Source organism: Thunnus albacares, chromosome 7 (genome assembly GCF_914725855.1).
Source record: "Thunnus albacares chromosome 7, fThuAlb1.1, whole genome shotgun sequence".
Lineage (NCBI taxonomy): Eukaryota > Metazoa > Chordata > Actinopteri > Scombriformes > Scombridae > Thunnus > Thunnus albacares.
The window spans coordinates 18247066-18271408 of NC_058112.1; the positions used below are offsets into that span (position 1 = coordinate 18247066).

General features: G+C 40.2%; 1 protein-coding gene across 1 annotated transcript; it reads left to right on the forward strand.

The window, feature by feature from the left end:
- Nucleotides 1-335: 335 nt before the first annotated feature.
- On the forward strand, nucleotides 336-23330 carry rasgrf1 (Ras protein specific guanine nucleotide releasing factor 1). Its single transcript, XM_044357863.1, has 27 exons — nucleotides 336-1003; nucleotides 4934-5040; nucleotides 5329-5476; nucleotides 6458-6550; nucleotides 6634-6887; nucleotides 8331-8410; nucleotides 8581-8774; nucleotides 10293-10402; nucleotides 10588-10706; nucleotides 11227-11387; nucleotides 13002-13065; nucleotides 13460-13602; nucleotides 13737-13819; nucleotides 13908-14156; nucleotides 15779-16149; nucleotides 16245-16364; nucleotides 17328-17498; nucleotides 17658-17764; nucleotides 18110-18222; nucleotides 18322-18382; nucleotides 18864-18967; nucleotides 19067-19151; nucleotides 19257-19454; nucleotides 19545-19624; nucleotides 19713-19830; nucleotides 19943-20011; nucleotides 20938-23330. Exons 1-27 carry the CDS (start codon nucleotides 728-730, stop codon nucleotides 21028-21030), a joined length of 3771 nt encoding a protein of 1256 aa, XP_044213798.1. The 5' UTR covers nucleotides 336-727; the 3' UTR covers nucleotides 21031-23330.
- The last annotated feature ends 1013 nt before the right edge of the window (nucleotides 23331-24343 follow it).

The following is a 24343-nucleotide window of genomic DNA, read 5'->3' on the forward strand; positions in this document are numbered from 1 at the left end:
AATCAGAACAGAGAATATAAAGTGAAAATGAATTGATTCAGCAGCTTATAAACAGCTAATTTCCATTAAAAGGGAGGATTTCTGTCTTAAACGTGCAGGCTATCACTTTCTATTTTCCTCTTATATCTCCAATACTTGATCAGCTTATTGGAGGTGACTGAGAGGAAACTCAACTTATGCGGCATCTTGTTGAAACGTCCCTGTCCAAGGTCCTGAAATCTGCTTTCCCAAGCATGCGTCATGTGACTTCACCCAGCACTGCCTAGCTCAGCACCAAGCCTACTGGTTTCTGGAGATTTCATGTGAGAAAAAGACAAACCCCTTTCCTTCTCATCTTGCGTTGTTTAGACTGTTTTTTCTCTCTCTCTCCTCTCTCTCTCTCTTTCCCTCTCTCTCTCTCTCTCTAGCTCTCTCTTTCTCTCTCTCTCTCTCTCTCTCGCTCCTCTTCCGTCTTTTATTACATGATCGGATAATGTGGATCTTCAAAGCGCTCGGAGTATAACAGAAGATTTTAGGATGCTGTACTTGCGCTGCTCGTTTTGTTCCTCTCTTTTTACTTAAATGCCAACACGGTGAATGCGTCGGACAAAGTGGACAAGCCTGCTGCTAGAGGTCCGCATTCAGAAAGTCAACATCTTGTCTTTCTTTATTTGATTTTCTCTCCGGAGCGACTCCAGAAGGATGTAAGGACCGATCCACCTTGCGCAGCTGAAGTCTCCTCATCAAAATGCAGAAGGGAATACGACTTAATGATGGTCATGTCACCTACCTGGGGCTTTTGGCAAAAAAGGATGGTACAAGACGAGGGTGCTTGAGCAAAAAAAGCTCAGACAACACGAAATGGCACACAAAGTGGTTTGCTTTGTTACAAAATATGCTGTTTTATTTTGAGAACGAGTCCAGCTCTCGACCCTCCGGATTATACCTGTTGGAAGGATGCATATGCGACAGGGCGCCTTCACCGAAACCTTCACTGTCAGCCAAGGAGTGTTTGGAAAAGCAGGTATGGAGAGAGCGCGCACACGCACGCACGCATGCACACACACACACACACACACACACACACACACACACACACACACACACACAAGCTCTCGCCCTCTCACTATGGCACTGTTTTATTGTTTTACAGGCTTCATGTTGAAATATTGACGAGGTGAAAGACTGAATGTAAAATTTGTTCCTGCGCCTTTCAACTCTATTTTAGTCCTGAACAAAGCGCTTTTCTTATGCATATATTCTTCTTATATCTATCCCATCGCATGATGACCTCAAATCCAGCGCAGCAGAATAGCACGAGGTTCCAGATTGCTGTATTGCACGTTATGTAATCCATGCATGGCATTAATGATGAGGTAACAATATTAACACCTAATGATATTACAGCAGCCTTGGCAATGGGCTATGCAGTGTTTTTGCTTGAGGTTGCAGCAAACCCGCGCTTGATCCTTTTTTTTCCTTCATTTTTTATTGGTGGGATAGTTTTCAGTGGTGCATGAAATGTAAACGGATTTCTGGATTTATCAGGATGATGCATCTGCACGCTGGTTGGTCAAATATTTTGCTTTTGACTTTCAGTCATCATCTTTTTTGACATTTCTTTGGGGCGGAGAGTGATATACCTAATGCTCCTTCCAGTGAAACATGCAAAAAAAAAAAGAAAAAAAAAAAGTTGTGGCCTCAAGGTTTCCATCTTGTGGTAAAATGGTGAAATCACAGTGGATGCTGAAGAAACAGCAGGGTTCCAGTAGTCAGTCATCTCCGATCTAGATGACCAGAATGAAATGATTATCAGTCAGATGCTTGAGCTTTCATTTGCGTTATGCATCGTAAAAGTAGAATCACTTCTTATAATTTTATCTGACATTCAGGCTTTCCCCCAGACACCCATGACCAGCGTTATAAAGGATATGTGTGGCTTGGTTTGCAAATTTAAATCATCATCTGCAAGGATAAACATATTTATTTAACCCTGCCAGCTTTTAACTGACTGCCTCCTGAATCATAAACACAGAAGTGAGGAGCAGAAAGGTTAACAGGTCTGTTAACATTGTTATTGTGAATAAACAGCTGAGAAACATACAGTAATGCTTCACTGTTTAGGCCACTGGCTCTCCTCTCCTCTCCTCTCCTCTCCTCTCCTCTCCTCTCTCCAGGCTCTGTGCCTGACTCTGTAGGTAGGGCTGCAATCCAAAGTGAGTCCAGGCTCTTCCTGTGAACAGCTGCCCTTATGCTGACGAAGCAGAATGCAACACACAGGCTAATGTTGTGCTCTCACAGTTGCTTTAAAGGCACCCAAAAAACCTCCCAGAAAGAATTTGGATTCTTTTAAAATTTTGTCAGCAGTGCAGCTCTCCCTGCATTGTGCTGTTTTGAACGTATAAATACGAAAGCCTGGTGTACAGTTATCTGCCATTTTGGACTGAATTCATGATAAAGTAATGAAAAGATATTTATTCTGTGAATCCTGTTTGCAGAGAGAGGTTCAGAAATAATGAATAACATATGACTGAAATGATGGAATGCCTGAAGAGTCACCTCTCAATGTAAACAAACAAACATCCCTAAAGCGAATAAATAAGACCAAGAAAATATCACCTCTATCTCCTATCCCCACCTGGATTTATGGTTTTGTGGCAACGTTTTAGAAATCCACCATAATCCCTGCATTATATTTATCCTCAAATGCAGTTAGTGTGAAAATGATAATGCGTTTGAGCTCGGGGTTTCTATGGCAACCCTTATTTGCATCCTAAAGAATGATGCAGTTGGAAGAGGTGGGGTAACTAGAGGGAGAGAAGTAGCGTGTCGCATCTCTCCTATTAATGCGAGTGCGATCTGAGCTAAATTTGTTCCTTGCGGTACCTCAGAGGGGTCAGAGTCCATTTATAGAAAACACAGCTCGCTCGCACTGGAAACAACAGCAGTGATGGTTGATTTGCTTTGTTATGATTTGTACTTTAAATTGAAAGCTCTGACTTTAACATGTACTGGTGGAAGATATCCTGCACTCTTTGGGGTTGTTGGTACGGAGAGGGTGTCTCATTAAAGTAGAATTACTACTAACACTTAGTTCTCCAGGGAATATATTACCGTATAGATCTCATTAAATGCTTCAGCAAAGTCCTTTTACAGTGTTGCTGCAATAAAACAGAGTTGTTTATTAGTCAGTAGCAATTACATAAGACATAAGAAGTACTGTAGAAATGTAGAAAGAACAATCAATCAAAACAAAAGAAGCCTTGAGGTTTTATCAATTCATATATTTCAGATGTGTTAATGATTTTAAAGGTGCATGACTCAGCCGTAAACATAAAGCAGGAAGCAGACAGTGTGCTTAACATTGCCTCAGACCAGACACTCGCTGCGCTCTTAGAGAGAGAGATCATGAGGGAAAACTACAACAACATGCATTCCTCCCTGCCAGAAATAGATTTTCTTTGACGGTAGGATGAATACCTAATGAATGTGAAGATGGAAGAGCAGTCAGCCATGAATAATGATCAGTTGCAGGTTGATAGGCGCCTGTTGAACATCTGCAGGCCAAAGATTAGAGTCTATACTCTCCCTCGACACGGCTGGAACGGTCCACGGGAAAGATGACATCTCACTTATAAGAGGTGTGGTATTGTTTTATCGTGGCTCACTTTCTGAGAGCTTTCTTATGTTTTAATAAGAAGTTCATAAGTCTCATCAAAAAGGCCTTTATAAACATGATATAAACCCAGGAATTCTAATTTATTATATTGAAAATTAAAGACAATTTATAAATGCAGGTTGATATTAGCAGCCATTTGGACACTGTTGTGGAGAAAAATGTACCACTTTAAAAATCCACAAACAACTCTATATTTGATAATAGTTTACCCATCATTTCATATTCGTATAGAAGTATTAAGATCCTTTACTGAGTGAAAATAGCATTACCAAAATGTAAAAATACTCCATTACAAGTAAAAGTCTCAAGTAAAAGTCGAAATCTCTATATAAGCTCATTATATGTTTTGTATGTAAAATGTTACTCTGCAAAGTAACTGTAGCTGTCAAATATATGTGATGGAGTAAAAAATATGTTTGAATAAGAGGTATAACACAGAACGGAAATACTTAGTAATTAGTAAAATATAAGCACCTCATGATTTTACTTTGGCACAGTACTTGACCGAACATACATGGATTCATTCCAGTGCTGCATTTACCAGTCTGTGATGTTTCTCTGCAAACAAGCAGCCGTCCAATCAAGGGAGGCGGTTTTTAGAAGAAGGGTTGTATTGCACAGGAATACTTAATATTACATATACAGCATGCAAAAAAAACCACAGCCTGAAGGATTAAATTCTTAACTTGATGAATATACGATCCATATGTTAAAAACAAAAGTGCATGCTTTCCTCACAGCTACAACATTCACAATTAGTTGCTGCTGGGAGTCCAATGTGAAAGAAAGCATGCTCATCAAGAATCGAGTGACACAGAAAGAAAATGCAAAAACAAGCCCGACTGTTCACATTGACTGGAGTTGCTAGGAAACAGGTATCGCACAGTTATGTAATTGGCCGTGGCTCCAGCCTCCATGTCTTATGGCATTTCCTCCTGGGAACCAGAGACATCCCAGGAATCGAGCTGGGGGAGGCTTCCCTCAGTGAGCTCCATCAATTGCACTGGTGGGCGAGGAAGATGTGGCTTCCCCAGGCCCTGTGTGGTTTTAAATCACCTGCTTGATGTCTGCAGCAACGAGGCAGCAGAACAAACATAAAGACAAAAGCAGTGGAGAAGCTTCAGTCAAGCCACTATATAATAGATTTACTGTATCTAGAAGGTATCCAATAATGAATGCTCCTTTCTGTGTGGAACATATAACATGCCAGGTTAATGATACTCCTGTTGTTTCTAACCAAAATGCCTTACCCTGTCCCCCCCATGTTTGTTTCAGTACTATTTCACTGTCAGCTTCACCCATGAAAACCAAAAGGCGCTCGAGTTACGCACAGAAGATGTAAAGGACTGCGATGAATGGGTGGCTGCCATATCACACGCCAGGTAAAGGCACACATTAGTGAAATGTGCAGACATGGCAATTAGAAGTTGAATTAGTCGGTAGAGGGTAAGTAATCTTTGACTGATGTGCTCAGTCTGTAGGGGAGGTTGCCATGGTTTCATAAGTGGGGTTAAAATATGAGGAATGACAGACTTGAAGCAAACTGCTTTGTTCACAAGAAAAACACGATTGCCTTGATGTGAGCTGAAACTACATACACTGATGTGAAATTCGTTACTCAAGCTGCAATACAAACCGTGTGTGTATGTTTGTGTTTGTGTGTGTCACAGTTACAGAAACTTGGCCAACGAGCATGAGACTCTCATGCAGAAGTATCTTCATCTGCTTCAGATTGTGGAGACGGAGAAAACAGTTGCTAAGCAACTTCGACAACAGATAGAAGATGGGGAAATAGAGATTGAAAGGCTTAAGTCAGAGGTAATATTCACTGTGATTCCTTTTACCCTCAATATGATCTGTTTGGGCTGTTTGCTGGGTCTTCTGCTTTATTGGGGTCCTCAACACTGTTTTGTCCTCTCTGACTGAACCACAATAGTGGAGGATTACAGGATTTTCCATCTACAGTCAAATTTGTGGCAGCCACACACAGTGTTAGTCAGACCTGCTGTAAATAGACTTCCTGTACTGGCACAATAACATCATATTAACACTGCTTCTTGCACTGAACAGTTTTTCCTTTCCAAAACATGTCTGTGTCCCATGCTCGTCTCCACCTGCCAGCACAGCAAATAACAGCTGAACCAGTGGGGAAAAACGACGCATTATGCTGATTATTATGTTTGTCTCATATGTGAAAACTAGCATGAGCGGACAGAAATGGAAGCCCGTCATGGAGAGCTGTGTCCAGGCCAACTGCTCTCCACTTTGCATCTCCTCTCTTGGAAACAATGCCTACAATAGGGCTGCGTTCCCGGCTGTATTCTTCAGATCAAATAGTCATTTCACTTTAATGTGCAAATGTGATGCTTGAAATCAAATTATGTGCTGAATATGCATGAACACGGTTTTATATTGCATCTCTTCTATGAAATGCAATGACAATTAACTCTCTCGCCGTCTACAAAGTAAATGGAGACACTTAGCTTCAAACAGTTCAAGGCAGCTCCAGTCTGTTTTTTTTTTTTTTCCAGGAGCCTGTTTACCTCTTGTCAACATGCAGGACAGTTTGGTACATATTGCATTTAAATGACCAATGTAAATAAATATTGATGCAGAGATACCAGCCAAGTGAACAGAGCTAGTTTAGTCAAGCTAATGTCTCCGTGTTGACAGTGCTGACAGGTCCTGTCCTGTTGACTCAGTCACTTTGTTTACATGCTGGTACAGTAAGTGAGAAGAAGTGTATAAGTGGGAATGATTGGTCTTTCTTGGTCTTTCTTGCGGTTGCTTCCCTGGCAGATCGCCGGACTGCTCAAAGACAATGAGAAGATCCATGCCAGCCCTGCAGCCGCTCCAACCGATGATGACTCAGAAATCAAGAAGATCAAAAAAGTAACGCATGTGATTCAAACCTGTTGCTACATTTTCATAGTAATTGAAATTGTTGAGAAACTGAGAAACCTGGTTTTCTGCAGGTCCAGAGCTTCCTGCGAGGCTGGATCTGCAGGAGGAAGTGGAAGACCATCATCCAGGATTACATTCGCTCGCCGCACGCTGAGAGCATGAGGAAGAGGAACCAGGTGGTGTTCAGCATGTTGGACTCGGAAGCCGAGTACGTCCAGCAGCTTCACATTCTGGTGAACAACTTCCTGAGGCCGCTCCGCATGGCGGCCAGCTCCAAGAAGCCGCCCATCACCCATGATGATGTCAGCAGCATATTCCTCAACAGGTTGGATCTTTTCGTCACACATTCACTTATTGGCCTACAAAACATAATCATCTTAAAGGTGCTCTGTGGAGGTTTTGACCACTGGTAGCACTGTGGAGCAGCGTTTCTGTAAGCCCATTTGTTTGTATTATGTGCACATGCTCTATTCTGTTGATTGACAGTCGGGCTTAGTAACGTTCCAAGAAGCGTAACAATGTACCAACCAAAGGCAGTACAGAAAAAGGCTGCAACCTAACAAACATATTATTGCAAGAAAGTGCCAAAGGGCACTTTTACAAAGTAATTTTGTCTATTATTGAGTCCAAAAATGTAATTTCCTTAAAGCTGCATGAAGTGATTTTCTACCATAAGAGAGCAGAGAGACATTAGAAACTCTGACCACAGTTTTATATGGTGGCTATTTTTATGAGAGCCACAAGACTCAGTTATATTAGTTATTTATTGCTTGATCCTTAAAATTAGTAGGAAGATCTTACAAGATCTACTTATTTCAAGTGTCATTACATTGGTGCAAGTGCACCAATCTACTTTACTCCATCTTGTTTCAATACTGACACACATTTCTAGAACAAATCCTGCAAGGAGGACAACTGCACTGGTTAAATTATTTCAGCATTTGGCAGAATATTTAGGGATGTGGGTGTCAGTCAGCCAGTTTGTTGGTCTGACAGTCCAACATTTCAGCCCAGAGTGAAATATCTTTCAACTATTGCAATGATGCCATGAAATTTCATCTTGTAAAATCAGCCGTTTTAAATTTCTAGTTGTCCAACACTTAAATTCATGATAGGATACCTCTAAAACTAATGAGAAATTTGCTGTAAATGAAATATGATGATTTGGGTGACAAGCTGAGCAGCACAATAGCTAAAATTTCCACTTGCACATAACATACCTCAAAATCGAAAAGCAAGAGGAATAGTTGTCTGCAAAAAGCATTCATGCTCCCAAGAGGATCCATCCTAGCTTTTTTGGTTATAGACTTTACTCTTATTACTACATTCACAGTAAGATCAAGTTTTAAATGTTTAACAATGAAAAAACTATTACTTCCAACCATTTGAATGGAAATTACACAAAATCTCTGCAAGCTGTCTCACAACATTGGTACCATGTGGATATAATCCAACAATCTAATATTAAGTTTGTGTTTTGTTGGGTTTTGCGTCCCTTCAGAAAAAACTGTGGACAGACAGACAGTACAATGACGAAGACACTAATCTGCATGCAACCTCATCGGCCTATTTAAAATCCACCCACACACTCATTCAAGCATGTTCATGCTCAAAACCTGTACACCCATACTCTCGTACACACCGTCTCACATGAGGACTTACATTTACCACACCTTCACTGGATGTTGGCAAAATTATCAATTTGTTTGAGATTAGAAGATAAAAAATCAGTTTCACTAATAATTTTTTGCAATATCTTTTTTTTCAGTGAAACTATCATGTTTCTACATCAGATATTTTACCAGGGTTTAAAAGCCAGAATAGCGAGCTGGCCAACATTAGTACTGGGTAAGATTCATCTTTTCATTTCATTTTAAAGTATTTTTTCATAATGTCGCTGTCATGAAGTTTTTTATGTGTGTGATTGTAAAGATAATGACAGCTTTTACCAACTGTTTCATTCAGTTTCAATGCTGTGACTGATATCTCTCCGTGTGTTGGTGTTGATCTCTCCACAGCCGACCTGTTCGACATCCTGCTGCCCATGCTGAACATCTATCAGGAGTTTGTGAGGAACCACCAGTACAGCCTGCAGATCCTGGCTCACTGCAAGCAGAACCGAGACTTTGACAAACTGCTGAAGCAGTACGAGGCCAAGCCCGACTGTGAGGAGAGAACCCTGGAGACCTTCCTCACCTACCCCATGTTCCAGGTTAGCTCATTTTACTCAATGAGAAATAAAGACAGCCTCGTTTGTTTGCTGCAGAACTGCAGCCTGGAGCCAGATTTTGATGTTAATTCTGTAGTGTCCCAGCCGTTCTTCTCTCCATATATGAATGTTGCCCCTGGGCCATATAATTCACCAACTTGATGCTAGTTGGCTATTGCTATCCCAATGATACCCAGTTTTAGCTGTCTGTAAAGCAGTGGGCCACATTGTTTTCTGGATATTCAAAGCTGGATGTCTTTTAAAGAGACAGTCTGTGATTCAGATGTAAACAAAAGCATAGGCCCATCACCAATTCCAAAACTCATGACTTGAATTTATTATCCCTCCCAACGTGAATCACATGTCCTTTTTAGTTTGTGTATATTCCTGAATGTTCTTTATATACTACTTTGTAATTTATATGGTCAGAAAATCTCTTGATTGGGGCTTAAATTCTTAAAACTGAATATGTGTGAAGTTATCACAGGACAGCTGGTTTTAGGTCTGAAGTCCATAGCGGTTAACATGATTTTAATAAGATTTACTCTACAGTTGTTTACATCTGAAATGTTTATAAACTCTGAAGTAATAAATTCAGTTGTAGTATCTTCTACATATAAATCCAGGAATCAAGGCTGTCATTGTGAATTCTTCCTGAGGAGGAGTTTATGCTCTACAATAACAGATAAATTCCATAAGGTGTTTTTTTAAGGCTGACACTCTTTCGAGTCAGTATCTTTAAATGCAACTGATTTTACAGGAAAACATGAGATGGATTTGATATTTCTGCACCGGAATTAAAGTATACTGCTGACAGTGAGAAGAACTCTTTGAAGCAGCATTTAGACCATTATGTAGGAAGATAAAACTTACACAGACGCAACTGAATGACCAGCCCCCAACAAGTTAATTCTGAGTTTAAGTGTGCCTCTCTGATTTGAAACTTAAAATAATTTAATTGAGATGATTTGATCCAGTAAAGACAAAGACATTGTAACCAAATTTCATATATTTTTGCTGGTGTGGTGACTAATATCCACTTTAACCAAAGCATATTTTCATTAATGTGTTCAGGCCTCTCTTCTGGCCAGAGTGGCTCAGTCAGGGCTTGGCTTCAAAGACCCGCCTCCTTCTTGTCCCATATTGTAGCATCACTGACCAACAACATAAACAGCAGGCATTTGTCTGCTTATGCTCAGCATATCCCTGTAGTGTTTTTCATGTCTATAAAAAGCAGTTGTTTTTGGAGCTCAGGCTTTAATAATGGCTGCTTTCTGGCAACGTACGCAGTTTCCTGACAGTCCACTCTGCTGGGGCCTACTGCAGGCTGTGCTGCGTTGATAATAAATTTTGCTGATGAGTGTAGATTGTGCTCTCCACTGATCTACTTCTCATTAGCGTATGTGCACGTTGGCACATGTAAATTTTTGTGTGTGTATGTTGTCGTTACATTTATGCAGGCATGTAAGCTGTTATATTTGAGTGTGACTCCCCTGTCGCTGTCTACTCTGTCTCTTGTAGATTCCCCGCTACATTCTTACGCTCCACGAACTTCTGGCCCACACACCCCATGAACATGTAGAGAGAAACAGTCTGGACTACGCAAAATCTAAGCTGGAGGAGCTTTCCAGGTACCTTGGTGTAATATCATCAAAAACAAGACATGCATGATGTCTCAATTAAGCAAGATATCACTTTTCATTATGCACAATCAGAAAATAATAATGACTTCTTGTACAGTAAGTGTCTTTTTGTGGCTTTTTCCATACAAGCCTAAAAAGATAAAATGATAACGGTGAAATATCCTTTTTCCTAGAATCATGCACGATGAAGTGAGCGAGACCGAGAACATCAGGAAGAACCTGGCAATAGAGCGCATGATTGTAGAGGGCTGCGAGATTCTCCTTGACACCAGCCAGACGTTTGTAAGACAAGGTAACTCCTGCCTTCAGATCCGCTCCCGGCGAAGAAACCTCTGATTCCACAGAAAGACAGGAGTTCCTGTCCCTCCTCACCTGTCTGACAGCTTGATCTCACATTTTCAGCTCTGAATTGGGGGAAATACTCAGTTAAAAAAAAAAAGACTCATCACTCTCTGGGGAACAACATGTACATCCTCGTGAGAAGAGTCTTTAATTTCCAAGTATAATTAGACTGTTCTGAGGCAAACTGATGATGAATCTGGGACTGTAAATGTCACACGTCCCCAACAGGCTTTGATGGATGAGAAAAGGGAAAATAGAAATGGTAGATTATTTAATCTTGCGTATCTCAAGTGACGGGTATGTGTATTCATATGTAGAAGAAGACAATTCTTTTCCTTCCTCTTGCCCCTTTTTTTTTCCAAATCCTTATCCCCCTGTTCTTGACTCTTTTCCATTTATACATGTATCTCTCCCTCTCTCTTCCTCCCTTTTCCTTCTATTTGCACACACTCTTTTATTCCCACATATAGGGTCTCTCATCCAGGTGCCGATGAGCGAGAAGGGCAAGATCACCCGTGGGCGACTGGGCTCTCTGTCTCTGAAGAAGGAGGGGGAGAGGCAGTGCTTTCTCTTCTCCAAGCATTTAATCATCTGCACCAGGGGTTCTGGGGGAAAGCTTCATCTCACCAAGGTGGGCCTGCGCTGCTGAGCTAGCAGTGGAGCTACTCCTTATTTCAAACATCACAATCTTACGGCACCGCAAAGCCCTGAATCTCGGAGCTAAATTGAACGGATTAACTGACAGCAGATGAAAGCTACAGGGTTAGCAATGCCATGGCTTTTATCAGTGGCAATGACCACTAGAGCTACACACACTCATACAAGCTTGCACGCACACAGACACACACACACACACGCACACACACACAGGCTCATTGTACATGTTTGAAAGCAGCTGCTTGATGTCACTTTGATTTGTGTAATGGCGTGGTGGTGTATTATTACTCCACATTATTCAACATTACAGAGGCTGATTGATGTTTGGGGGTCTAAAATGAGGCCAAAAAGCTTTCAACTGAAGCCTGTAAATATAGTAAAAAATGCAGTTTTACTGTAATATGTTTTTAAAATGTAATATTTCACACTGATAATTTAATTCAATCCAAAATATTTTATTCGTCCCTCAGGGGGCAGTTTGAGTCAGGTTTGCAAACGCAAAAAGACACAAACAATTCATTCATACACATAAATGAATCTAAAAATACCAAAAAAAATGAAATGTGCAAAGATTAAAAAACAAACAAACTGAAAGACACAAGGATTGGGCACTGGCCAATCCGTAGCTGCCAACAGTTTCCAATGTTACAAAGAAACTTCATGTCAAAAGTGCAAATAATTCTCATGGTCTCTTCCTTCTTCTTTTTGTTTGTTTTACATACAGACAATCTAAAACTTTTACTGATGGCATTAGCATAAATGGGTAGTTTGACACAACTGATTACCTTTGCTTAACATTAGCAGAAAGACTGGAAACAGTGAAACAGCTAGCCTGGCTCCAAAAGTAAAAAAGTCTGCCTACCAGCACTTCCAATGGGCAAAAAAACAATAGATTTTATAGGTAGCTATGTGCCGGACTATTTCTTGACCAGCACATAACCCCCTGGAAAACAGCAGTAATTTTGACACTTTGGTTTTTGTATAGATTAAAGAAAAGACATATAAAGTGTTGGTGAGTTTTAGACATGCTGGTAGGTGGATTTTGGTACCTTTGGACAGAGCCAAGGTCGCTGTTTCTCCCTGTTTCCAGTCTTTCCACTAAACTAAGCTAAGCTAAGCTAACCAGCCTCTTGCTCTAGTTACATATTTACCGTACAAACATGAGTGTGGTATCAATCTTCTCATCTAACTCTCAACAAGAAAGCAAACATTTCTCAAAATGATCACTGAATCACTGATAATCATATATGCCTTTTTAAGGACATCAGTATTAAGCTGTGCAAAGGGTCTCTGTGTTTTGCCAAAAATTGTAGAGCCAGGGTTAATCACACCTTGCAATGGGTTCTTGTCCTTTTGACAACAGAATCTAAACCAGTAAATAAAGGAAAAAGTTAAAATGCTTTTAAAAAGCAAGACATTCTCCTTCAAAGGAGTTTACTGTCATTTACGTAGGCAGTGGAGACCCTGTTTAGCGTTAGTTCATGACCTTGTGCATGTCGTGTAAGTGTTTGCTAGGTTATGCAATGTTACAGTATGTCACATGAGACTGGTGTGAAGAAACTAAATGTATATTGTATGTTGTTTGCAGAATGGAGTAGTCTCCCTTATAGACTGCACTCTTATGGAGGACCCTGAGGGGACAGATGATGAGTGTGAGTGTTTTATTCATACAGTATAGCAGCATACAGAAATATGCATTATATGTACCATGTGTGATGTTGTATATAATTTATGCCTACTAGACTGTGCCATAATTTATAAATATTGTATAATTAATATTTTTGAACAAATTAAGGTATTGTTTTCCAAATGCTATGGACCAATAGAAAGTAATGTGGACGCTAAGTAACTGATACTACCAAAAAAAAAGTATTTTTGTAATTTACAATGACAAAAAAAGACAGCTTTATAGATTTACAGCTACCTTTTTCTTTCATTTTTTTAGACATGGTATGAGCACTGAAGTGAACTTTTCTCTTTAGTGAATGTGTGAATGAATTTATAGAGAAAATGACATACAGTTATATCTTTGTGTTTGCCTCTTAGCCAAATCAGACAAGAGTGGGCAGGACATGGAGCACCTGGACTTCAAGATTGTCGTTGAGCCAAAAGACAGCCAGTCATTCACAGTCATCCTTGTGGCCTCCTCGAGGCAGGAGAAGTCTGCATGGACCAGTGACATCAGCCAGGCACGTCAACACAAATCACAGTCTCAGACTGTCAGACAAGAAGCCGAGGATGTTGGCAGAAAGCCTGAACATTACAGACCTCACTAACATTTCCTCTGTCCTCTCTGTTTACTTCTGTTGGATCTATCCTACAGTGCATAGACAACATTCGCTGCAATGGGCTGATGATGAATGCCTTTGAAGACAACTCCAAGGTCACAGTACCACAGATGATCAAGTAAGCCTTATTTTTATATATGCAACTTTTTCCTTCTTTTCTTCTTCTCTTTTTCTGCCATATAAGTTAGTCTTTTTTTTGTGAGCAGGTCAGACTCAAGCCTGTACTGTGATGATGTGGACATCCGCTTCAGTAAGATGATGAACTCCTGCAAGGTGCTGCAGATCCGCTACGCCAGCGTCGAGCGCCTGCTGGAGAGACTGACTGACCTCCGTTTCCTCTCCATCGACTTCCTCAACACTTTCCTGCACTCCTATCGCGTGTTCACCACCGCTGATGTGGTGCTAGACAAACTCATCACCATCTACAAGAAGCCCATCAGTGCCATCCCTGCACGGTGAGTCACATCAATTAGGACAGGCCAGACTTGAATGGTGCAGGGTTGTTGACAGCATTTACAATAGATAAACAAATCGTATTTGAAATGTTTGGCATCCTTCCAGATCTTGCCATGCTGCATAAAGATGAGATTGATTTATCATGATGTGAAGCTAAGTCATCCTCTGATCAATGCGAGGCATGTGCAGGAGCCAACATTTAGGTTAAAATGCAGCCATATGAATTATTTATTTCTGATGTGATAGATAGATAGATAGATAGATAGATAGATAGATAGATAGATAGATAGATAGATAGATAGATAGATAGATTATCTCATCTTGGCCTTTGGGATTACACATTTTTAAGAGAAAGGTAGTTGGATTTTGAAAGATGGGGGTATTTACCAGGTAGGGCATGTGTAACAAAAATACGCTATCAAGTTGCATTATGGGAAATGTAGGATCCAGTGTTTTTGGAGTTGGCAGGCATGCCAGGGACTATAAATCAGGATATCTCAGCCTCTGCTGCATCATTGACCATCGACCATTCCCAGTTTGTTTCTTGCAAGTCCCCCATCTTTATGAAAATATCATACTTAATTACTGGAGTACCCCTTGAAAAATTCAGAATTATTATTCTTATAGTGTTGACAACTAATATGACAATACTGTATGTATTTATAGTCATGTCAATAAAGCAAACTGGAATTTTATATTTTATATACAATTTGATATACAATGGATGAAAGGTGGATGAAACATTGAGGAGGTGTTCAGGGTTATTTGTTATTGTTTGTTACATGTGTCATCAGCAGTATTTAGGTCTGTAAGACTGAGAATGAAATGAGTGATTTTAGAGGCACTGTGTGTGAATTCGAGGAGTTTGTTTGGTTGGTTAAAGTGAGCGCAGACAAGCAGCAGATGGAGCAGCAGAAGAGGACAGGCTCTATGATGCTTCTGTATCATTCTGCACGTGAGTGTGTGTGTGTGTGTGCATTTAAGTGTGTGTTCAGTGGTCGAAGGCAGTAATTGGGTCCGGTCTCTCCTGTCTGCCTGGGAGTGTCTCAACTGGGCTCTGTCGCTCTATGGCAACCAACCTCCGTGCTGCAGGACCCCACCCTCCCCTCCCTCCCTCTCTCCTTGTCTGCAAAAGATCCATAGTGTGAAATATTGACGGAGTGTTGCAGTGGGGCTAACTCAGCTCTCCACAGGCCAGGAGCAAGGGGTCCCACTGTGGGGTTCAGATCAGGGGGAGCTCCCCATGCCCACGCCCTGCAGCATGCTCTCCTGTGGCGCTTGTCATGTCACTGTGAGACACCCACACTTGGCTGCTTGTGTCAGCAGTGGCCATGCACACTATCACTCGCTGTGCTATTTATGGGAACCCGTGAGGTCGCCAGGAGGGTGGCGGGGAGTGGGAGAGGTTTTCTGCAACACTGCAGCCTGTATCCTGCTCTAAAACGGCAAGACGGGGCTGCAAAGAGGCCTCTGGTTGCTGGGCTGACTTGGTTTGCATAAATTATTTAGGAGGTGTTGTGTATTTAGCTAAGTTCTTAAAACATAGAGCATACTTACCAAATATCAAAGAAACATATTCATATGTACTAAACTCAAATGCATATATCCTCCCTTGATGCAGGTCCCTGGAGTTATTCTTTGCCAGCAGTCAGAACAGTAAACTCCTGTATGGAGAGCCACCCAGCTCGCCCAGGGCCAGCCGAAAGTTCTCCTCCCCTCCTCCTCTGGCTATCGCCAAGAACTCATCCCCAAACCGCCGGCGCAAGCTCTCCCTCAACATCCCCATCATCACTGGGGGCAAAGCTCTTGACCTGGCTGCCCTCAGCTGCTCCTCAAATGGCTATGCAAGCATGTACTCCTCCATGTCCCCATTCAGCAAGACCACCTTAGACATCAACAAACTGTACGTGTCCAGCCCTATCGCGAGCAAAATACCAGACGAGGGAGAAGACAAGAAGGACAAGGCGGAGGATACCTCAGCGTGCAAACAAGGTGGGTCAGCTAGAGCCAATTCCAGGCAAATTATCCCAATTTTGACTCAGAGTAGTGATGTGTTGATCAACCTGTGTGCTTTTGTTATGATGCAGATTTGTCAGTACGAGAAGAAAGTGACAATGATCAGAACCAAAGCGATGATGCAGATCCAGAAGCCTCTCCTACAAAGTCACCAACCACCCCAAAAAACGTCAAATGCAAAAACTCCTCAGGTACATTGTGTCCTATGCAGTGTAGTGATATAATTACAACTCAATAGTCTGATATCTAAGCTTGGAAATTGTACACTGACATGCCACCTGTATCCAATGCCCTCACCAGTGTCACATTTATCACTGAGCCCTCTTTGTTTGATCACAGAAATAGATTATAAAAAGAAACAATGCTTATATTCTTAATTTAAGATAGGGCATATGTTACTGCCGGAAGGTCGTGGAATTATTGTTTTTAAAGGAAATTAAAGCTCTCACTGAGTGATAGGTTGCAGTGATCAGTTTGTTAATATTTATCATGCAAAACCAAAAAAAAGACAGGCCACTGTGTAAAGCATAATTAACATAAAATATAAATTGGTCCATGGTTATGAACATGTGGGGAAAGCCAATGCTTGGCTTGAGTAGGTGTTAGGGAAACTTGTGTCATAGCAACTACATCAAGAGCGTGTTTTCCCTTCCGCCCCCAGTAATGAGGCTGTTTCACTGGAGCCAAGATTATCTGTGCCCTCTAAATCTCAAGACAAAATCACACAATAGGTTTTAAAAGCAAAGTCGTCTCAAGAATGAACTGAATTAAGTGAAATTTGTGAAGGAGAGAGTGTCTCACATGGTGCAGGATTTCTTGCTGCTTATGGTCTGTCTATGTTCTCGGGATTTAAACATAGCAGACTGCAGAGAATCTGTTGATTCCTCTGTTATGCTGATATTTGGTGGCTATATTTAGCTGCAACCATCTTGAATATCAAAGCCTCTTGTAAAGGAAAGTCTGGAGGGAAAGAGTTGTGTGGGCCTGTAGGGCCCCCTAGTGGAGGCTTGAGTAAAGACAAGCAGGCCATTCTGCAGTATATACAGTTCAGTAGTATAAATTTTATTTTAAGAACAAATTTTGTATGTTTTGTGTCATACGTATTGGTGAAAATATGTAACATGGTAATAACTCTCCTCAAACTGCCCACACAGAGTTCTCCTTGTTTTCCTACAACAATGGCATGGTGATGTCTTCATGTCGAGAGCTGGACAACAACCGCAGTGCCCTGTCTGCTGCCTCTGCCTTTGCTATTGCTACAGCTGGAGCCAATGAAGGCACCCCTACCAAGGAAAAATATCGAAGGATGTCCCTCGCCAGCACAGGTACACGCCTATCCACTATCACAAAGTCCAACTGTAGTTATTTGTTAACATAACCAGGCTGCCAAGAATTGCAAACTGCATCACATCAAGCACAGACTCTAGACTGTATCATTATGATGAGAACTGCATGTCAGAAGTCAACTGAAATATTTTCTGCAGGTTTCCCAACTGATCAGAGAAATGGAGACAAAGAGTTTGTGATCAGACGAGCAGCGACCAACAGAGTTCTAAATGTCCTGAGGCACTGGGTGTCCAAACACTCTCCGGTAAAACACCTCGACACAGTTCAGAGTACATTTATAGTCCCAGTTCATAACTGCAGTATGGTTTTGTTTACATATTCATATATTGATGAATTGCCTCTTTTCAAATCCATTCTGGAAGTAACAGCAAGACATTAATTTTACACTTACGTTTGCAAAATGTTAAGATTTCTTAACCCCATTTTTTTTTTTTTTCTACTTGAAAGCTTGATCTCCATCTTACATCAAGTTTAAAAGCATCATGTTAAATAAAACAAAACAAATGAAGTAACAAATATAATTAATCATTAAAAAATTCAACAGGATTTATTAAGCCATCTGTATGTGTTTCTATTAATATCCCTTCAGGACTTTGAGAGTAATAATGAGCTGAAAACAAAGGTTATTGCCTTCCTGGAGGAAGTGATGCATGACCCCGAGCTGTTGACCCAGGAGAGGAAAGCAGCAGCTAATATCATCAGGTACTGACTAGGATTTACTATGTAAACCCACATCCTCAGTGCATATGACACAATTTGTTACAATTTGTTGTTTTGAACGTCTCTTTCCCTGTTTGTCAGGACTCTAACTCAGGAAGATCATGGTGACAATCAGATCACCCTTGAAGAAGTGACACAACTGGTGAGTGAAGTCTGTAGCTGCTGTGTTTGGGGTGGAGCTGCAGGAAGTAAATTGTAATAGAAATATACAAATATATACACCTTAATACCAGTCAGCCAGAAGCACAATGTGGGGCTGTGACAGAGAGGAACATCTGGAGCATAAGTACATTAAGAGCAGGAGCAGATTTACACTATTTAAGTAAAATTCTGATGTCTCGTTTGCACATTTCTCCACCACAAGAAAGTGAAAAATCAAAATCAGTGAACCACTGCCTCAGCTACAGAAAACTGCATGTACCAATGCATCAAATATTTTTGCCTGTCGTTCTTTTTGCTTAAGGAGAAAATGATCACAGACTGAGCTGTTTTTTAAATATGAGTATTCTTATGCCATTTACCAACATCAAGTTGATTTCATTTCCAGTAGTTAAGCCTAGTTTCTGTCATTTTGTGCTTATTTGGCTGCTGCAGATTTGATAGTCTCAGTTTCTGTCCTTTAGGTGGGTGCAGGAAAGGCCGAGCCCTTCGAGAACCACTCCGCCTTGGAGATCGCAGAGCAGCTCACCTTGCTGGACCACCTGGTGTTTAAGGTCATCCCATATGAGTGAGTGCCATCATATCTCAACTGTACATGTCGTCAGAAGGAAAACACATAGAAATGCAGAGATACCTTTTTAATCATCTTGATCTGTTAACTTTACAGGGAATTCTTTGGACAAGGCTGGATGAAGAATGACAAAAATGAGAAGACGCCATATATCATGAGAACAACAAAGCACTTCAATGATGTATGCTTCAATCAATACGCCTCTTCTCATCGCCTGTAACTTTTATTGATTTTCTAACATAGTATTGAGTGTAAACCCCACGTTTCTCTCTCTTTCCTCTGCAAGATAAGCAACCTCATCGCCACAGAGATCCTGCGCTGTGATGATGTGGTCACTCGAGTAGTGGTCATTGAGAAATGGGTGGCTGTGGCTGACATCTGCCGCTGTCTCCATAACTACAACGCCGTGCTTGAGATCACCTCTTCCCTCAACCGCAGCTCGGTCTTCCGCCTCAAAAAGACCTGGCTCAAGGTTTCCAAGCAGGTGCCTATATCTCCCTGTGCATTGTTTGTTTTGTTTTTTTCCTCTTGAAGTATCGCTGGGTATTATCATTAAATAACCTTTTTCTTTCAGACGAAGGCATTGATTGACAAGCTGCAGAAGCTGGTCTCATCAGAGGGGAGGTTCAAAAACCTGAGAGAGGCTTTGAAGAAGTGAGTTCAGTTCAAGGACATACGTTTTGCATTTGATCAATAAAGCAAACATGCAGTACAAGTGGATGATGTGCATTTCTCCCACCAGCTGTGATCCTCCCTGTGTGCCCTATCTGGGAATGTACCTCACTGACCTGGCTTTCATTGAGGAGGGAACACCAAACTACACTGAAGACAACTTGGTCAACTTCTCGAAGATGAGAATGGTGAGATGTTCTTGCTGCTGTGCCTCATTCGGCGTCCTGTTGCTTGAGAGTCTTTGTGCAAATGTGTGTTTTTCTAGTCAGAACTTAACATCCTGCTTCTCCTGCGTTTCAGATTTCTCACATCATCAGAGAAATCAGGCAGTTTCAGCAAACAGCTTACAAGCTTGACCTTCAACCAAAGGTAAATGAATAGCAATACTGCAGACCAGTGGTTTCCAACCTTCTCGGCCTGTTGTGACTTCTTAAAAGAAGCTTTGTCCAGAATGAATGTAGAGGCAAAGATCTCAGTCAGTTTCACATTTACCTGCAGTAAGTCCAGAGAGGCTTAAGGTGCTCTTGAAGATGAAAAAACTGATCATAGAAAATACACATTCTTCAGGCATTCTTAGAGCAAGAAAAACCTTTATTTAGTCAGGTATATTGGTTTAAACCGCAGACCAGTCTTCATCTGTGCAGAAATAGTAAAAAAAAGAAGCAATGTCTATACTTGCAACACTTAGAAAGGTTGTGTACAGGTTGTGGCCAGTTCAAGCAAAGGCCATTTATGCCTTCTTAGGGTTTTTTTTATATATGTTGTAGAAGCCAGGAAAATAAAACTGATTTTGTACAGCAGAAATATGCTTTTTTTGCTTTTCTATCCTGATAATCGTCTTATCTTGCAACTCCTAAGACTTGACTTTCCCCCCTGTTGGTGGAAGGTCCTGATCCCCAGCCAAGGTATCGAGGGATAAATGAAACAGGTGGCCGAATGATTAACAGGATAGGACACATAAATTATTATTTTTTCAGTCATTCCTCTATATCTTTCTCTTTTTCTTTGTGAATTGCTGGCTATTTTTACTTCTTTAGGCCTCTTAAATTATTCTAAGCAAACAGTGGGGAAAAATCACTCTTTAGTTTACTTGGTCATAACCTACAGACATTTACAGCTTGTGACTGTACGTAGCTCTCAAGCGTCATTACTTTATTTAAAAGGGTCACAAACCAAAAAGGTTGGAAACCACTGCTGTAGGCAGTAAAGAATATTGGCTGTTGGAGCTGTTATGTTGTGTAAAAGTGCAAAGATTCCTTTGAAGTAAAGACATTTTCTTTCATTTCCTGCTTCAGGTAGCCCAGTATCTAATGGATGGGAGCTCTGTTCTGGATGAAGAAAGCATGTACGAAGCCTCGCTCAGAATTGAGCCTAAAGTGCCCAACTGATGGGGAAGATGGTCCTCCATGTTATTTTCTCTGTTAATATTACACATCAGTTAACATACACATCAACTTTTGTATAGTTGTACATGTTTAAGATATCTGCTCTTCTGTACAGTAGACGTTTAAGGTTGTTTGACGACATGAAACATTTCAATGTATAATTTTTGTTTGTTACAGTTGCCATGATGCCACCTGCTTTAGGATTTTTTAAAAATGTCTTTCTTTTGGGTATTTCAAGCATAATAACAGAGGTCATTTTGCAACCAAATCTTTGTGACCAATGACGTTATTTTGCATCGTCTCATGCTGTGTCGACTTTGCACTTTCTGAGCACTCGTGCTGCCGGCCATTGTTCTCTTTGTTTGAGTTTTATCGACAACTGAGTTTCTCTGCAACCAATGTAGCATTGTAAAAATGTAACTGCATCAAATCAGGTAAAAGAGCACAGAGAATTTAATTGTACTCAAAGATGGGAGACTATGTTTAGTGGGGATGATGGCGAGGTCTCTGAAGCATAACTGTCTCTGTGCTTCCCAAACCAAAACAAGAGGGATTGGTTTCTCCATTTCTGCTCACTAGTCTAAGACAGGGGTTCCCAACCTTTTTTGCACCACAGACCATTTTTATATCAACAGTTGCATTGAGGACCAGCTGACGAGACAGACTAGATGGAAACCAAAGCTCTGTTTCTCTCTTTGGTTACTTAAATTAAAAGAATACTGCTGAAAGGTGGTGATGACAGACTGTTAGCTTACTTACTGATAACCTCCTTTAATTCATAATTAAAAACCAACATATTGTTTTTGGGTATGTGACAGGGGCTGCTACATTATCTTCGCAGCCTTATAGCAAATGTTTCAAAGCCCAGTAACAGGTTGGGAACCTCTGCTCTGAGATAAATGTCATTATTAACCTAAAATTGACAAAAATTTAAGTGTCTTTTTATTTGTTGTCAAGAGATAAAGTCTTTTCTTAGCCTGTTGTCAGAGGACCCAAACTCACCTCAGATCCCTCCATTAATTTCATCTGATCAGTTATAATCTGTATGTAACCACACACAGCGATAAAGAAGGCTTACACCTCTTTAGTTCTGCTGTGATTTAAAGTGATGGATTTGTCACCTGAAGTTACTGTTACACCTGGAATTTGCCAGTACAGTAAAGTGAGTTTTCCTTTTGTTCAAATTTCCTTTTTCGTTTGTTTTTAAGTTCAACTCATGAAAAAAGATCACACGCGGTGGTAAGTGTTGTACCTTCAGGTTCGGCGATACTTCTGTAGAGTAAAAGGTTGTTGCTCTTCTGTAATTAAAAGACAATCTGTCCTTTTTGCTGTTCCAGTGATTGTGGAACGTGACTGTATATCACTCTGTTATATGCATTGCTGTTTAACAATATGATAAAAACGTATGTGAATGACCTCTGCCTGCAGCATTCAAACACTATTTTTGTAGTAGTATAAGAGAGTGACCTGCTCTTTATATGAACATGGGAAAGTATTTTGTACTTTGTTGTTAATTCACCTCACTGAGATGTGCTGTACATTTTGTACATGCGACCCTGCATATTTCTCAATGTGGAACAGTGTAATCCTTTAAAAAAACAAGTATCTCGAGCTTAAACACAAAACAGTGTGGTCTTGAAACCATGACTTAGAGGTAGGAGAGCAACTTCAAAGTGTTTTGCATTTATACTGTAATCCTGTCTATAACCATTTCTGTTAGCAGGAATATAGTAATGTAGTGCTTATTCTGTGAATATTTGTATGTATTTTTACTATGTATGTACAGTACACTTTTGAAGCTCATGTGGCAGGCATGCAACACCTTCACAGACAGAATAATACTATATACTTATACTGTATACACTTATACATGCACATACTCTTATAAGGTATATAAACAAATAAACATTTTGCTGTTAGCAATACCCAGTGGTATGAAAATTATCTTTCAACCCTCATGTTTCCACACCTTAAGAAATATTCCCAGTTTTGTAAGAAAAAAAAACTGAAGAATGAAGATATGATGACAAACAAACAAAAAATATGTTTCCCAGTTACCTCTTGCTAATAAATCCATTTTATCTCAGGGGCATTTTGTCTCAAGTGTTTTTGTAGATCATCTATCAGCTGACATCATGCTCGCTCAGTATGAAGTAAAATGTAATCTGAAGCTATTTAACATTACCAGCACCTCTCTGTCCTAGCAAGCAATGATGTATGAAAATGGTGTAAAATTCTGGCTGTATGTGGGAAAAATACATATGGCTGCAACAAATATATTCAAAGCTTCAACAAATGCATAAATTGGCAACATAAATTCATTTTTTTACTTCATTAGCTACATAAATATGTTAAAATACATTGTTTTGGGTTTGTTTTGGACAATGGAGTCAAGTTATAATGCGTCAGTAAAAGCCCACACAGCAAACGCTGTATGCTTTGTATGCTTGCATACTAATAAAATGATCACTTCTGACCTGTGATCAGAGTTACAGGTTAAGTGTGCAGTTAGAAATTGGGGTCAGGGTTTGTTATCTATTTGAGTATTTTTATATATCTTTTATTAATGAGTATATTAGCATTAAGAACATATGAAGACACTGATTCTTCAGTTTGTCTCACAGTATGTCCTTCAAATTGTATTCTTTATTTATTGTTATTTCTCCATTCAAATATTAAAAAGCATGTGAAAAATTACTTATCTTCATGAGGTCTTTTTTTTTTTTTTTAATTATTCACCATTTAGTGCTTACATACATATATAGACAGTATGACATGCTAACAAATACAGAGGCAACAGGAGATGACATTGGTTTACAAAAGGACACACATACTGTAGGTAACAGGAGCAGCATGTGAAGAAAAGAAAAACAACAACAAAAAAATAATTGAAAGAAATAAAAATAAACAAGCGGAGGGCTGATCTGTTTGTATTTGGAGTTTTGAAGGATAGTGGCATTAGCTCACCGGCAGAATAGATCTGAGAATTGTTGAATACATTTTATTGAACTGTTCAAGTTGTTTTTGTTGTTGTTTGGGGTTTTTTGTGTTTTTGTAAAGCTGACTGTTGTTCCATTGATATCTGCCATGTTAGGAGATCCAACCATTGTGACGTTGATTTGTTTTGTATTTTTTTTACTTCTCCAGTTTGTTTTCTTGGCAACAGTCAGGGCCACAAGTAGGGGTATCATGATATGATGATTTGTTTTGAACATCTGTTGAGTCCAGATCGCTGATATGAAATCATGTTTGGCATTATGACTTTTTATTCATAGGGGGGAAAACACCAAATGTATCAAAACATGATCAAATGACC

Coding starts and splice junctions, on each gene's coding strand:
- rasgrf1 (XM_044357863.1), top strand. CDS start 728: ATGCAGAAGGGAATACGACTTAATGATGGTCATGTCACCTACCTGGGG. Junction 16,150..16,244: donor TACCTCAGCGTGCAAACAAG/GTGGGTCAGCTA, acceptor GTTATGATGCAG/ATTTGTCAGTACGAGAAGAA. Junction 19,831..19,942: donor ACTTCTCGAAGATGAGAATG/GTGAGATGTTCT, acceptor CCTGCGTTTCAG/ATTTCTCACATCATCAGAGA.